At 46.0% G+C, this 11,698-nt stretch overlaps 2 protein-coding genes across 2 annotated transcripts; both read right to left on the reverse strand.

The window, feature by feature from the left end:
• Positions 1 to 369: 369 nt before the first annotated feature.
• Positions 370 to 6,754, reverse strand: LOC136523146 (dolabradiene monooxygenase-like). Its single transcript, XM_066516929.1, has 3 exons — positions 6,622 to 6,754; positions 1,354 to 2,533; positions 370 to 1,235 (listed from the first exon to the last, which is right to left on the reverse strand). The coding sequence occupies exons 2-3, from the start codon at positions 2,305 to 2,307 to the stop codon at positions 624 to 626; spliced, it is 1,566 nt and encodes a 521-aa protein (XP_066373026.1). The 5' UTR covers positions 2,308 to 2,533; positions 6,622 to 6,754; the 3' UTR covers positions 370 to 623.
• A 51-nt stretch (positions 6,755 to 6,805) lies between these two features.
• LOC136523155 (protein phosphatase 1 regulatory inhibitor subunit PPP1R8 homolog) lies at positions 6,806 to 11,314 on the reverse strand. Its single transcript, XM_066516938.1, has 3 exons — positions 10,949 to 11,314; positions 10,305 to 10,866; positions 6,806 to 7,808 (listed from the first exon to the last, which is right to left on the reverse strand). The coding sequence occupies exons 2-3, from the start codon at positions 10,766 to 10,768 to the stop codon at positions 7,001 to 7,003; spliced, it is 1,272 nt and encodes a 423-aa protein (XP_066373035.1). The 5' UTR covers positions 10,769 to 10,866; positions 10,949 to 11,314; the 3' UTR covers positions 6,806 to 7,000.
• Between the last annotated feature and the right edge of the window lie 384 nt (positions 11,315 to 11,698).

An 11,698-nucleotide genomic window follows, 5' to 3' on the forward strand; every position in this document is an offset into this window, starting at 1 on the left:
TCCAGGGGTCAAAGTAACTCCAACAACCAAAACAACAATAGAGCTAAGAACTAAAAGCTACAAAGACTATACCAACCGATTAGATTGAGACATCGGACTGTTCGCTTGGAGGAATTTGGATGGTTTGGAGGAATGCTGAAGGAATTTGTGAGAGAAAAATACTGTTCCGAATGAAAAAAGAAGCGGATCAACACAGCCCACCCAACAAAGACACATCAACGACCCACACCGCTGGCTGTATTGCAATTCAACGTGTTTACACTTCCATCGGCCCTTATAGTCTTATTAGAAGCATATAATAATTTTGACAAAAAACTACATTTGTGGTCCAAATAGATCGAAACATGTCGAATTGGTGTTAAGAATGCACTCTGTAGGCTGGTTTTTGTAACCGAACTAAATAGGTGGCGAACATTTGCAGCAAAATGGATTACATCAAAACTGAAATATCAAACGATACACATGTGGTGGTTCCAAATTGGTGGAAACTACAATTGCACTCAACTAGACAGTGACTTTGATGTTTGATCCATCGGCTAGAAGCGCAAGTGGGAAAAAAATGCATTTATTTTTTATCCATGCATCATAGCACAGAACAACTACTTAGTTTTGACATGAATGAACTAATTAACATGAGGTATGGCCTTGAGCATGAGCTTGGACTTCCTTCTCAACGTTATACCAAAGGCCTCTGTCATGTCAAGGTCTCCAGAGCCGGCGCCACCGGGCTGCTCCCAGTCGAAGTGATAGAGAAGGCTAGCGAGCACGAGCTCCATGTTGGCCAGCCCGTGTGTGATGCCAGGGCAGATCCTCCTGCCTGCCCCGAACGGGGTGAACTCGAAGTCATTACCCCTGAAATCGACACTGCTACTTTCAAATCGTTCTGGCCTGAACACCTCGCCGTCGCCCCAAAACTTGTCGTCCCTCGCGATCGCCCAGACGTTCACGAACACCTTGGTGCCCTTCGGCACGTCGTAGCCCATGACCTGGCACGCCTCTCGGCACTGCCGGGGCAGCAGGAATGGCACCGGCGCGTGCAGCCGTAACGCCTCCTTGATCACCAGGTGCAGGTAGCTTAACCTGGACATGTCGTCTTCGGTTAACTTCTCCTGTCCCTTGAACGTCTCCCTCACCTCTGATTGCGCCTTGTGCAGCACCCATGGGTTCTTCACAAGCTCTGACATGGCCCACGCTAGCACTGTTGATGACGTCTCACTCCCGGCAGCAAAAATATCCTACAGTTAATTTGTATATATGTATAATATGGTCATGTTGATGAAGGAGAAGGTGACTGATGAAATTATAAAGCGAAGAATATAATGCAAGGTGATGACATCGATCTGACGATCTTACGAAAATGACGGTGCTGACTATCTCGTTGGTGAGAGGGAACTGCAGGCCACCTTCCCTCTGCAGCCTGAGGAGGACGCCGAGGAGGTCGTCGTCGTCGTCTCGCTCCGCCGGCACACGCGTGGCGGCCACCTTGCGCTCATGGATGATGCTCTCGATGATGCGGTACACGTTCTTCTGGCACCTTCCCATGTCTCGGGCGGCAACGCTGAACCGGCGCACGAGCCGCGACGACGGGTACAGGTCAGCCAGGCTGAACCCGCCGGTGAGCCGCACGGCCTCGTCGAGCTCGTGCAGGAACTCGTCACGGTGCTTGCACCGGTCGCCGATGGCGGTCCGCACGACGACGTCGTTCACCATGCGGCAGATGCCGTCGCTGAGGTTGATGCCGCCGCCGCCGCCGGTATGATGGCCACCACACTGGTCCGAGATGGAGCGGAGGAGGCGCGCCACCTCCTCCTCCCGGACGGTCCGGAACGAGAGCACGCGGCGCGGGTTGAAGAGCTCCAGCATGCACACCTTGCGGAGGTCGCGCCAGCGGTCGTTGTAGGGGGAGAAGAGGATGTCCCTGCCGCCGCAGCTGATGATGTCCAGGGTGGCGCTCAGGTACCGGCTGCAGAAGGCCACGTCGTGGGTCCGCATCACCTCCCTGGCGGCCTCGGCGGAGGACGCCACCAGCGTGGGCACGGAGCCGAAGCGGAGCAGCATGAGCGGGCCGTAGGTGCCAGACATCTCGCGCAGCGCCTGGTGCGGCAGGTCGCTGAAGCGCGACAGCAGGAGGTGGTGCAGGCTGCCGATGAGCGGCAGCTGCCATGGCCCCGGTGGCAGCCGCAGTGCCGCCGCCGCCTTCGACCTGGCGGGCGTGGGCGATGGTGGTGAGGCGGTGTAGTAGCTCCTGGTGAGCTTGCGGATGACGAGGAGGAAGATGAGGATTAGGGAGAGTGTCACGGCATCCATTTGGCCACACCTGGCTGTTTGGAGCTCAATCGATTTGCGAATGTAGTAACAATATATATATTGCGGAGATCACGATGAGTTGATGTTAACATATACTAGATTACTAGTATATAGGAGTACACTCCAAATCTCCAATATGCCGTGCGGTGTGCCCTGCCCTGCGTTCCTCCAAGACAACATTTTGTCTCTCCCTCTGTTAGCTAGCCTGTCAACTTCTGTGGTTTACCTATTATCATGAGATATTTCAGTTAAGCACAGGTCTCAAACTTGATCTGCACCTGGATTAAAAACGCTTTCACTCCACTAAGTGCTTGTTTAGTTCCAAAAAGTTTCTCAGAAAGTGCTACAATAGTCATTACATCAAATCTTGCGATACGTGCATGGAGCATTAAATGTAAACGAAAAAACCAATTACATAGTTTGGTTGGAAATTGCGAGACAAACATTTTGAGCCTAATTAGTCCATGATTGAACATTAATTGTCAAATAAAAACGCAAATACTACAGTAGCCAAATTCCCAAAATTCATAAACTAAACACAGCCTAAACAACACTTTCACTTTATCCGGTCACATCATGTGTATATGTATCAATCATGTTCTGTGAGCATGTTTAGTTGTCCAAATTTGGGAATTTGGGCTACTGTAGCACTTTCGTTTTTATTTGGCAAATAGTATTCAATCGTTGACTAATTAGGCTCAAAACGTTCGTCTCGCAATTTCCAACCAAACTGTGCAATTAGTTTTTTTTCGTCTACATTTAATGCTCCATACATGTATCGCAAGATTCAATGTGATGGGTACTGTAGCACTTTTTTGGATTTTGGGGTGGGAACAAGCGTGTTTAGTTGAGAGAAGTTTGGAATTTTGGCTACTGTAGCATTTTCGTTTTTATTTGGCAATTAGTGTTCAATCATGGACTAATTAGGCTCAAAATGTTCGTCTCGCAATTTCCCACCAAACTGTGCAATTAGTTTTTTTCGTCTACATTTAATGCTCCATGTACGTATTGCAAGATTCGATGTGATGAATACTGTAGCACTTTTTGAAAATTTTAAGGGCAGCTAAACACAGGCTAAACACGCTCTGTGTTTTGTCTCTCTCTGGAGAACTGTGCCCTGCATGTGGCACGGTGAAGATCCGCTCGTGAGGCTGAGGCCGGGCTTAGGCCTGGTTTAGATGGTAAGTTTTTTCGCTCTCTCTTCATCGTATCAAATCTTTGATATATGTATGGAGTATTAAATGTAGATAAAAAAATAACTAATTACACAGTTTGATTATAAATTACGAGACGAATCTTTTGAGTCTAGTTAGGCCATGATTGGACAATAATTATCAAATACAAACAAAAATGCTACAGTGCCAAATACTGATTTCTAACCACAATCTAAACAAGACCTTAGTTCCTAAAAATTTTCACTCCAAACTTAGCATGTGCATGGAGTATTAAATATAGATGAAAAAAACTAATTACATAGTTTGGTTGAAAATCACGAGACGAATGTTTTAAGACTAATTAGTCCATGATTAGATATAAGTGCTACAGTAACTAACATTCGTTAATGATGGATTAATTAGGCTTAATAAATTCGTCTCGCTGTTTCCAGACGAGCTATGTAATTAGTTTTTTTTATTAGTATCCGAAAACCCCTTCCAACATCCCCGAAACATCCGATGTGACATCCAGAAATTTTCATTTCACGAACTAAACACCCTGAGGCCATGTGCTGGACTCCACGTTTTGCGGAGGGATGTAGCGTTGTACTGTATACTTGTATCTCAAGGTTTAAAGGGTGTATAGACCAACGATTTTTTTTGAAACAATATAGACCAACGAATTATATGTACAAAATTAAATACTCGCAAGAAGAAAGAGTATATTATTATATTAATTAATAAAAATGCCAAGTATGTAAGTAAAAATAGTGTATATGATTATACTTATATATTAGTATTATGGTATTATAACATTATAACAATATACTGAAAAATACGAGCTCCTTTCGAGCAAGATTTAGAGTATCTTTAAATGAGTATATAAGCATAATCGAAACTGATAAATAAGTATGCGCCTATACGCAAGGTGATATATTAAACATGGTGTTGGTGTTTTCTCAACCGACTAGTGAATTTATACGTGTGTCGCGCTGCTCTAGGAAGACGATGGTAACATCCAAAGACACAAGAAATTATATTGGTTTAAGCCGAAACCCTACGTCCAGTCTCAGAGAGAGCTCGAGTTCATGTTCCTCGGTTGAATGCTCTTACAATGAGGTGTGTAAGCTAAGGCCACGTTTAGTTCCAAAAAGTTTTCTAAAAAAGTGCTACAGTAGCCATCACATTGAATGTTGCGATACGTGCATGGAGCATTAAATGTAGACGAAAAAAACTAATTGCACATTTTGGTTGGAAATCGCGAGACGAACGTTTTGAGCCTAATTAGTCCATGATTGAACACTAATTGCCAAATAAAAATAAAAATGCTACGATAGCCAAATTCCCAAATTTTCGCGAACTAAACACGGCCTAAGGGAAAGAGGTAGGAGGAGTGAGGTGAACGACTGCCTGAATGAAGTCTCGAGAGTCCATCCCCTTGGATGAGAGGCCTGGCCGCCCTTATATAGTGTCCGAGGGCCAGGTTACATACAGAGAGAGGGGTTCTCCCACCCGAGTGGTCGTGAGCCTAAGGAAGGGAGAAGCTAGTAAGCTTGGCTCGCAAGCAAGCCTGTCTTATCTTAGCGTCGACGCACGTTCGGGTGTGGTCTCCGCTGGGGTCTTGCTCTCACGTCACGGCGTGGCATGGTGTGATGCTACAGAGCCGACCATGATGGCACAGTTGGCATGGTGGTGGTTCAACAACTATCTTGTGCGACGTGATCTTGCCGTGGCCTTTGTCATCATCTCCAGTTCTCCTGGTGGCGTCGTGGCGACAGTGTGGGAGCAGGTAGCCTCCCCCAGGTCGTCGGTCGCCTTTGCTGGTCGTAGTGCCAATGGCCTCAATCTCGGATTGCGAGGTCGAGGTCCCCGGTGGCTTGTTGGTCTCGAAAGTCAAGGGCGGGGTTATGTGCCCCATCCCGTAGCGAGTGGGGCCGTACACCCGTCTTGTCAGGCCATATTTGTCTTGTCCGTGTGGGATGACACAGGGATGGCGTCTGTCCTGAGATGAGGGATAGCTGTCCCCTTAGTCCTAGCGGAGTGAGTGGAGCATGCCTGCCCCTGTCAGGGCTGTTGTACTTATCAAAGCTCGACCTCTCTCTGCTCCCTTTCAGGGGTCGAGACGGAGGAGAGATCGTGCGATGCTGCACAGCACGTGGCGAAAGGAGGTGGGAGAGGTCGTGATGGACCTCATGGCTTGGTGCTTGGCCCAGGGCGTTTGTAGCTTTGGTGAACCACGGCTGCTAGGCCTGCGCTAATTGGGCCTATGTGGACCGCCCATGCGGCTAGCTATTCGGTGTCTTGAGATACCCGAAGTACGATGACCCCGATACATGGGAATAGAGGCCCTGTTCGCTTGAACTTATCAGCCGGCTTATCAGCTAGAATCTACAGTATTTTCTCTCACAACAAAACAGCTTCAGCCGGCTTATGTATCTAAGCCAGAAAATACTCACTCTACACGTGTTTATGTGAGAGAGAGACAGTGTGTGTGAGAGAGTGTTTTGTTTTAGTTTGCCCTAAGTCAAACTTCTTAATGATCAAGTTTATACAAATGCATCAGCATCTAAGAAAAATATTAATTATACAAAACTTATCTTTAATGGATTCATGATAAGCCCCCTAATACATACTTAGGAGTTTTCAAAAAAAAAAAGACAATGCACCTCCATAGTGCACCTGATGGGTATAGCCACCGTGTTGCGGCCCGAGTTAGCCCAATTGAGTGAGGAGTGAGCGTTTGTTGCAGCTTCCTCATATGGTCTGAGGATACCTATGGTGCAAGTAGTCGTCATGTGTGTACACATTTGGCAAATTGATAGGGCTTTTGATTAAGCCAGTGAAAAAGTCCCATCAAAAGCCTGGCTGGCCAAAGACTCAACGAGAACATGATGCAAGCATACAACTTTTTCTCATGAACAAGGCAAGAGAGTTTCCCTATATTAAGAAACAACACAGGAAATGCCCAGGATGCAAATGTAGATCCCCTGCGCTTCATGTTCAGCTTTAAATTCGTGTCAAGCCAAGGATATCACCACAAAGACGGAAGCACATCAGACCAACTCAAAATGTATCATGGACAACACTAAGGACTTATAACAGCAGGTTGGGTAAAAGAAACAGCGGAGGACAAAATTCACCAAAGTGATTAAGGGCGTACCCAGTGCAGAGAGCTCCCACTCTGTGCGGGGTATGGGGAAGGGCGTCAGTGGCAAGCCTTACCCTCGCTTGTGCAATACGAGGAGACCGCGACTCGAACCCGGGACCTTCTGGTCACAGGCGGTAAGACTCTACCGCTTGCACTAGGCCCGTGATTAATAGGAAAAAAAAAGGGAAGGGTGGGGGAAGGTTAAACTCACCATGAGCATCACTATAAGAAAGCATGTCCTTAAGTTGCTAACATTAGGCAAAAGAACATACCTTGATTTGCAGCAGGGTACAATCATGTGTAACTAAGCAAAAAAAAGGCCTCTAACAAATGAAACTCTGCCATGAAATTCTGAAGAATACATTTTCTTGTATCCACTGACAATTCTGAATCACGAGTCACCAAACAAGTCATCACTGTCATCGGCTGAATTCGTGTTTAAATTCATGCTATGTGTCTTCTCCTCAACAGGTTGGGCTTTATCTGACAGATCATCTGATTTGTATGCCCAAGATGAGCCCACTTTTGCTGGAACAGAATCCCCATAAAGGTCATCGTAAATTCCAGGTCTTGTTGTGCTCTTTATTTTTTTAAGCACCTCTTGTAGCTTATCCGTTACCCCACTCGTTGAGGTAGAGGTACATTCTTTTGGTGATGCTTGCTCCTTTCCCTTCGGTATGACAGTAACCTGTACAAGAGATTCATACTTCCCAACAAGACTACCTTCCTTCACACCTATAGGGCCCGGTTCAGTTCCAACATCTGCACCATCTGAAATCCCAACCACTTGGATAAGTTCTCCTCCAACCTGATCTCTAAATGACACTCTGTGCTTTTTACTTCTCTTCAAGGGCCTTTCAACTGCATGTTTATCATCATTTGCTCTAGAGGCACCTCCTGAAGAATCTTTGGAACTGGATAATATGTCAGATTTACTAATACCATAGCGGTTAAGTACTGTATTGTATGCCACAACACCATCTTCATCATTGGGATCTGGAGGAGATGGCAAACTGACATCTGATGGAAGGCTAGGAGTTGGGAATAGAGTAGCTGTGTTCTTTCGCAGGATATAGGTTCTGGTTGATGCAGCAAAGCGAAGTGACTGTCCAACCTCAAGTTCAACAGGGTTGTCTTTTGTTAATCTCTCATTCGCAACAAACGTGCCATGAACTGATCCCAAGTCGATAACATAGATGCTAAAATAGAAAAGCAAGGACATGCGGTTAGTAGTAAACCTAGCAGTCTAATACAATAATGTACAGTAAGACAAAAAGAAGTTCAGGGGATGATTTCTGACAAAAAAAAGTTCACATGGTATTCCTTATGGGTCTACAAATGCACAAACCAACGAAGTTATTCAAATGGAGCACAGGAATTATGGAATTCATTCCAAATTTCAACCTAAAGTAAATTAATTTTACAAATAATTAAAACTTCATGGGATACAGAACCAATGTCATGAACATCTAGGAGCACCATAGTTCATTACAGATTAAAAAAAAGAATACAGAATATAATACCCTCTTTGTTAGTTAATTTTCATGGAATGAGTTTTTGGTTAAAAAAAGCTGATAAAGTGATATAAGAACCAACAATAACTGGAAAATGTTTCTGAGACATAAATGCAAGTATAGAGTAGCAGATAATTATACACCTAAGTCACAATGGTAAAGAAAGACAATAGAAACCATCTTCCAGCGTGACATGCATTTCTTTGGCAGAAAAGTTCCAAGGAAACACGCCTGTGTCTATAAAATAACCGAAGGCAAGAGAACAAAGATATCTCTAGTCCTAAAAACCGCAGAGCGCTTACGTCCACACACCCCTTCGGCGTGCCTCTCTGGCTCGTCCGCCCCTCCACACCCGTTTTTTTCCCCACAAACGAAAGAAAAACCACACCGTCCCACCTTTGCCCCATTACCTCCCCACCCCTCCCCGCTTTACCCAGTTGGCACCCCTCCTGCCCCAGACATGGCTGCCGCGGCGTTTGCAGAGGTGGAGGACGGATCCGTATAGGTGGCCCCCCACAGCACCGCGAGCTCGAGAGTCTTGGTTTGTTTCAAGCGCCTCATCCGGGACAAGCAGCATCCAGATGGTGTGGTCGCGGGGCTTGAGCTGCTGAATTCAATCTGTGCGGTCCACAGGCCAGCAAGGAGTATGATTGTTAGCGTAGGTGTGGTACCGCAGCTGGTGGAATTATTGCCGGAGTCAGCAACGGAGTGTGTCGAGCCGGCCTTGGACATCTTGGATGCCCTGTCTGCAGTTCCAGAGGGGAGGACGGCTCTTAAGGATTGTCCACAGACGATACCCAATGTTGTCCGCATGCTGATGAGAGTTTCAGAGGCATGAATGCGACGGGCGCTGTCAATGTTGTGGACGGTGTGTCGGATGGCTCCTGAAGAGTGTGCACCTGCTGCCGTGGAGGCTGGGTTGACCATGAAGCTTCTACTTGTCATCCAAAGTGGCTGTGCACCAGAGCTGAAGCAGAAAGCGTGGGAGCTGCTCAAGCTGTGCCACCTCAACTGCACTGACACCCTCTTCATCTCCAAGTCCAGACTCACAAGGACAATTCAGTGAGGAGATGGGATGCTGCTGCTCTGATGTGCTTTGATTCAGTGATGCATCTTTTGTTGATTATCCTTGCTGAGTTCAGAGTTCCAAGGAAATGGAATTGCCAAATTAACGGATGGTAATAAGCATGTATAGATAAACTTGCAGATTTAGCTCTATCATCTTATCTGAAGAGATTAGGGTGGTTGAGCAGATGGCGATACTGGTGGTTACCATAACATTTTGCGGGGAGACAAGAAGCAATGCAGCATAATTAATGGCAAGTTAGATGGCAAGCAGGCGGGTGTACATGCAAATTGATGTGAATTTGATCAGCTCAATAAACACATGAGGCTGGGTGGTAAGCACAGCCAGTTTTGCCATTAGTAGTAGTAAGCATTAAGCAAAACCAGCAAACTTAGATTTTTGGCAATGTGGGTATGTCAGGCTTGTAGATATTGTTCCCTTTCTTAGTTCCTTGTAAATTACACAACACTGTTGCTTCTACACTGGAATATACATTGCCATTGCTTGTTCTCAAATAAACCATACCTGAGAGAAGTTTGTGTATGGGGTGTGATACATCATACGTCACTTAACAAGAAAAACATTGGTCCTCGACCCTGCTGAAAATACTTGCTTCCTTTGACTAGAATTATGTATTTTAGTGTTCTTTATTTATGCTTGATTAGATATCGATATGTAAGATGATGCTCATGTATTTCAATGTATCTAGAAATAGCATGTTGCTAACGCATTAGGTGGGTTATAGTGTTTGGTGATCTCAAACCAGCATGTTTCCATGTTGATTTTTTTTCTCCCGTTGCAACACACGGGCAATGATCAGACTACTAAGATGCATTTCATTTTACATGTGTGCATTCAGTGGTACTCCACTGAAAATGATTTTGCCTATGATAACAAGGTATCTTCATATGTGGTATGATGCACGAACCCGTCAAACTATAAAAAGCAGGCACATCTATCAGCCTGGTGGTACTCACAAAAGAAGTTAATCATGAGATGCTAGAAAATTTGTCATTCAGGGAATAAATAAAGTCTAAAGAAATGTGCCTTACTAAACATGGGATACATAAGAACATAGAATAGAATTGCAAGTGATCAGACATGAGGGTCCTAACCTTCCATTCCTGTGTGGGATAACAGCAGCATGCTGACGCGACACAGACTGGTGGTCCAACACGAAGTCACAAGCAGGAACCTGCCTCCCGAATAGATGCCTCTTGTTGTCCAGATTGATCCTGTCAATGGCCTCCCCATCTTTCACCACATCAAGATAGTAGACACCAGGGCGCGGCTCAATCGCCCAGTCCGGAGGTTGCCACGTCGACTGCCCTCCACCGACCTGTGTCCCAACATGGCCAGGAGCAACACCATCTTGCCCAGCCACCCTTGAGCTGGTGCCTTGCGGACTTTGGTGATTCTGACCCGGCACAAAATTAGAATTATGTGGCAGTGTCAACGGAGCCGGTGGTGCTTTAGCTGTTCCTGCAGCTGCAGCTGCGTTCTTGGTGCCTGACTCCTTCACTGAGAAGGGCTCCAAGGTCTGTGCCTTCTTGAAGCGGTCAAGGCCCCCACGGTACATTTCCCCACACCTCTAATCCACCGTGTTTACCACTACAAATCCAGCAGCTTAAGTACTTGTGTACTCAAATTTAGCAGACAAACAAAAGGGTATTGCTCCTACGGTTGATCAAATTAATTAGATCAGAAACAGCAATGGAAAGAATTTGCGACCATACTTAGGGGAAAGGGAAATTCGGACCTCTTATCCCACGGATTCTATCCCGTCGGGAGGGGTGGATTGTGCCGAGATAAGAGCTCCGTACGCCGCTGCAGGTTACTGGCCTCCGGTGCGCTCGGCCTTCGGTGTCCTCAGCCCGGAGACGCGCTCGCCTTCCACACGTCGGACCGCCGGAGCCCGCGCCCCTTCCACTTCTGGGGCCACCGGAGCCGCGCTCCTCGCCGGCCGGCTCCTTGCACGGTGCCGCAAGAGCTAGAAGACGGATCTGTCGCCTCCCACTTGGTGAAGAAGGAGCATGGTGGTGCCGGCGGCGGATGGGGCGGATTGGGAGCACGATTCCTGGGGGAAGATGGAAGAGAGGTTGGAGAAGGAAATCCGATGGTTGCTTTTACATCTAGCGGTTCAGAATCCTAAAATCTGTCAAACGGATATATAGCAATTCCCTTTTATATATTGTTATTATTATTATTATTATTATTACTCTCAGGTGATCACTACATTTACTCTCAAGAGAGTGCAAACTTTTCCGAAGTTTATAGATTAGCCACAACACCAAGACCTTGCTTTGTATGTGGTAGTACTAAGAAACTACAGTTTTAGAACCCATTAATATGCGAAACCATGGTTTAGAAAAAGAAAAGGTGTAGATTGAACTTCTGAAAACTAAAAAAGACTTCAAAACCAAGTGGGTTCTAAACCATGGTTTTTGAAAACTTCACTCTAAACTTCTTTTTCTTGATTAAAACACTATGGTTTTGAAAACGCTACGAT

The sequence above is a fragment of the Miscanthus floridulus genome, chromosome 2 (assembly GCF_019320115.1).
Source record: "Miscanthus floridulus cultivar M001 chromosome 2, ASM1932011v1, whole genome shotgun sequence".
NCBI classification, from domain to species: Eukaryota; Viridiplantae; Streptophyta; class Magnoliopsida; order Poales; family Poaceae; genus Miscanthus; species Miscanthus floridulus.

Excerpts from the sequence above, each read along its gene's own strand:
- LOC136523146 (XM_066516929.1), bottom strand. The coding sequence starts at position 2,307 with ATGGATGCCGTGACACTCTCCCTAATCCTCATCTTCCTCCTCGTCATC. Across the intron at positions 1,236-1,353 it reads TAGTCAGCACCGTCATTTTC|GATATTTTTGCTGCCGGGAG; the intron begins GTAAGATCGTCA and ends AATTAACTGTAG.
- LOC136523155 (XM_066516938.1), bottom strand. The coding sequence starts at position 10,768 with ATGTACCGTGGGGGCCTTGACCGCTTCAAGAAGGCACAGACCTTGGAG. Across the intron at positions 7,809-10,304 it reads ATCCCACACAGGAATGGAAG|CATCTATGTTATCGACTTGG; the intron begins GTTAGGACCCTC and ends TTTCTATTTTAG.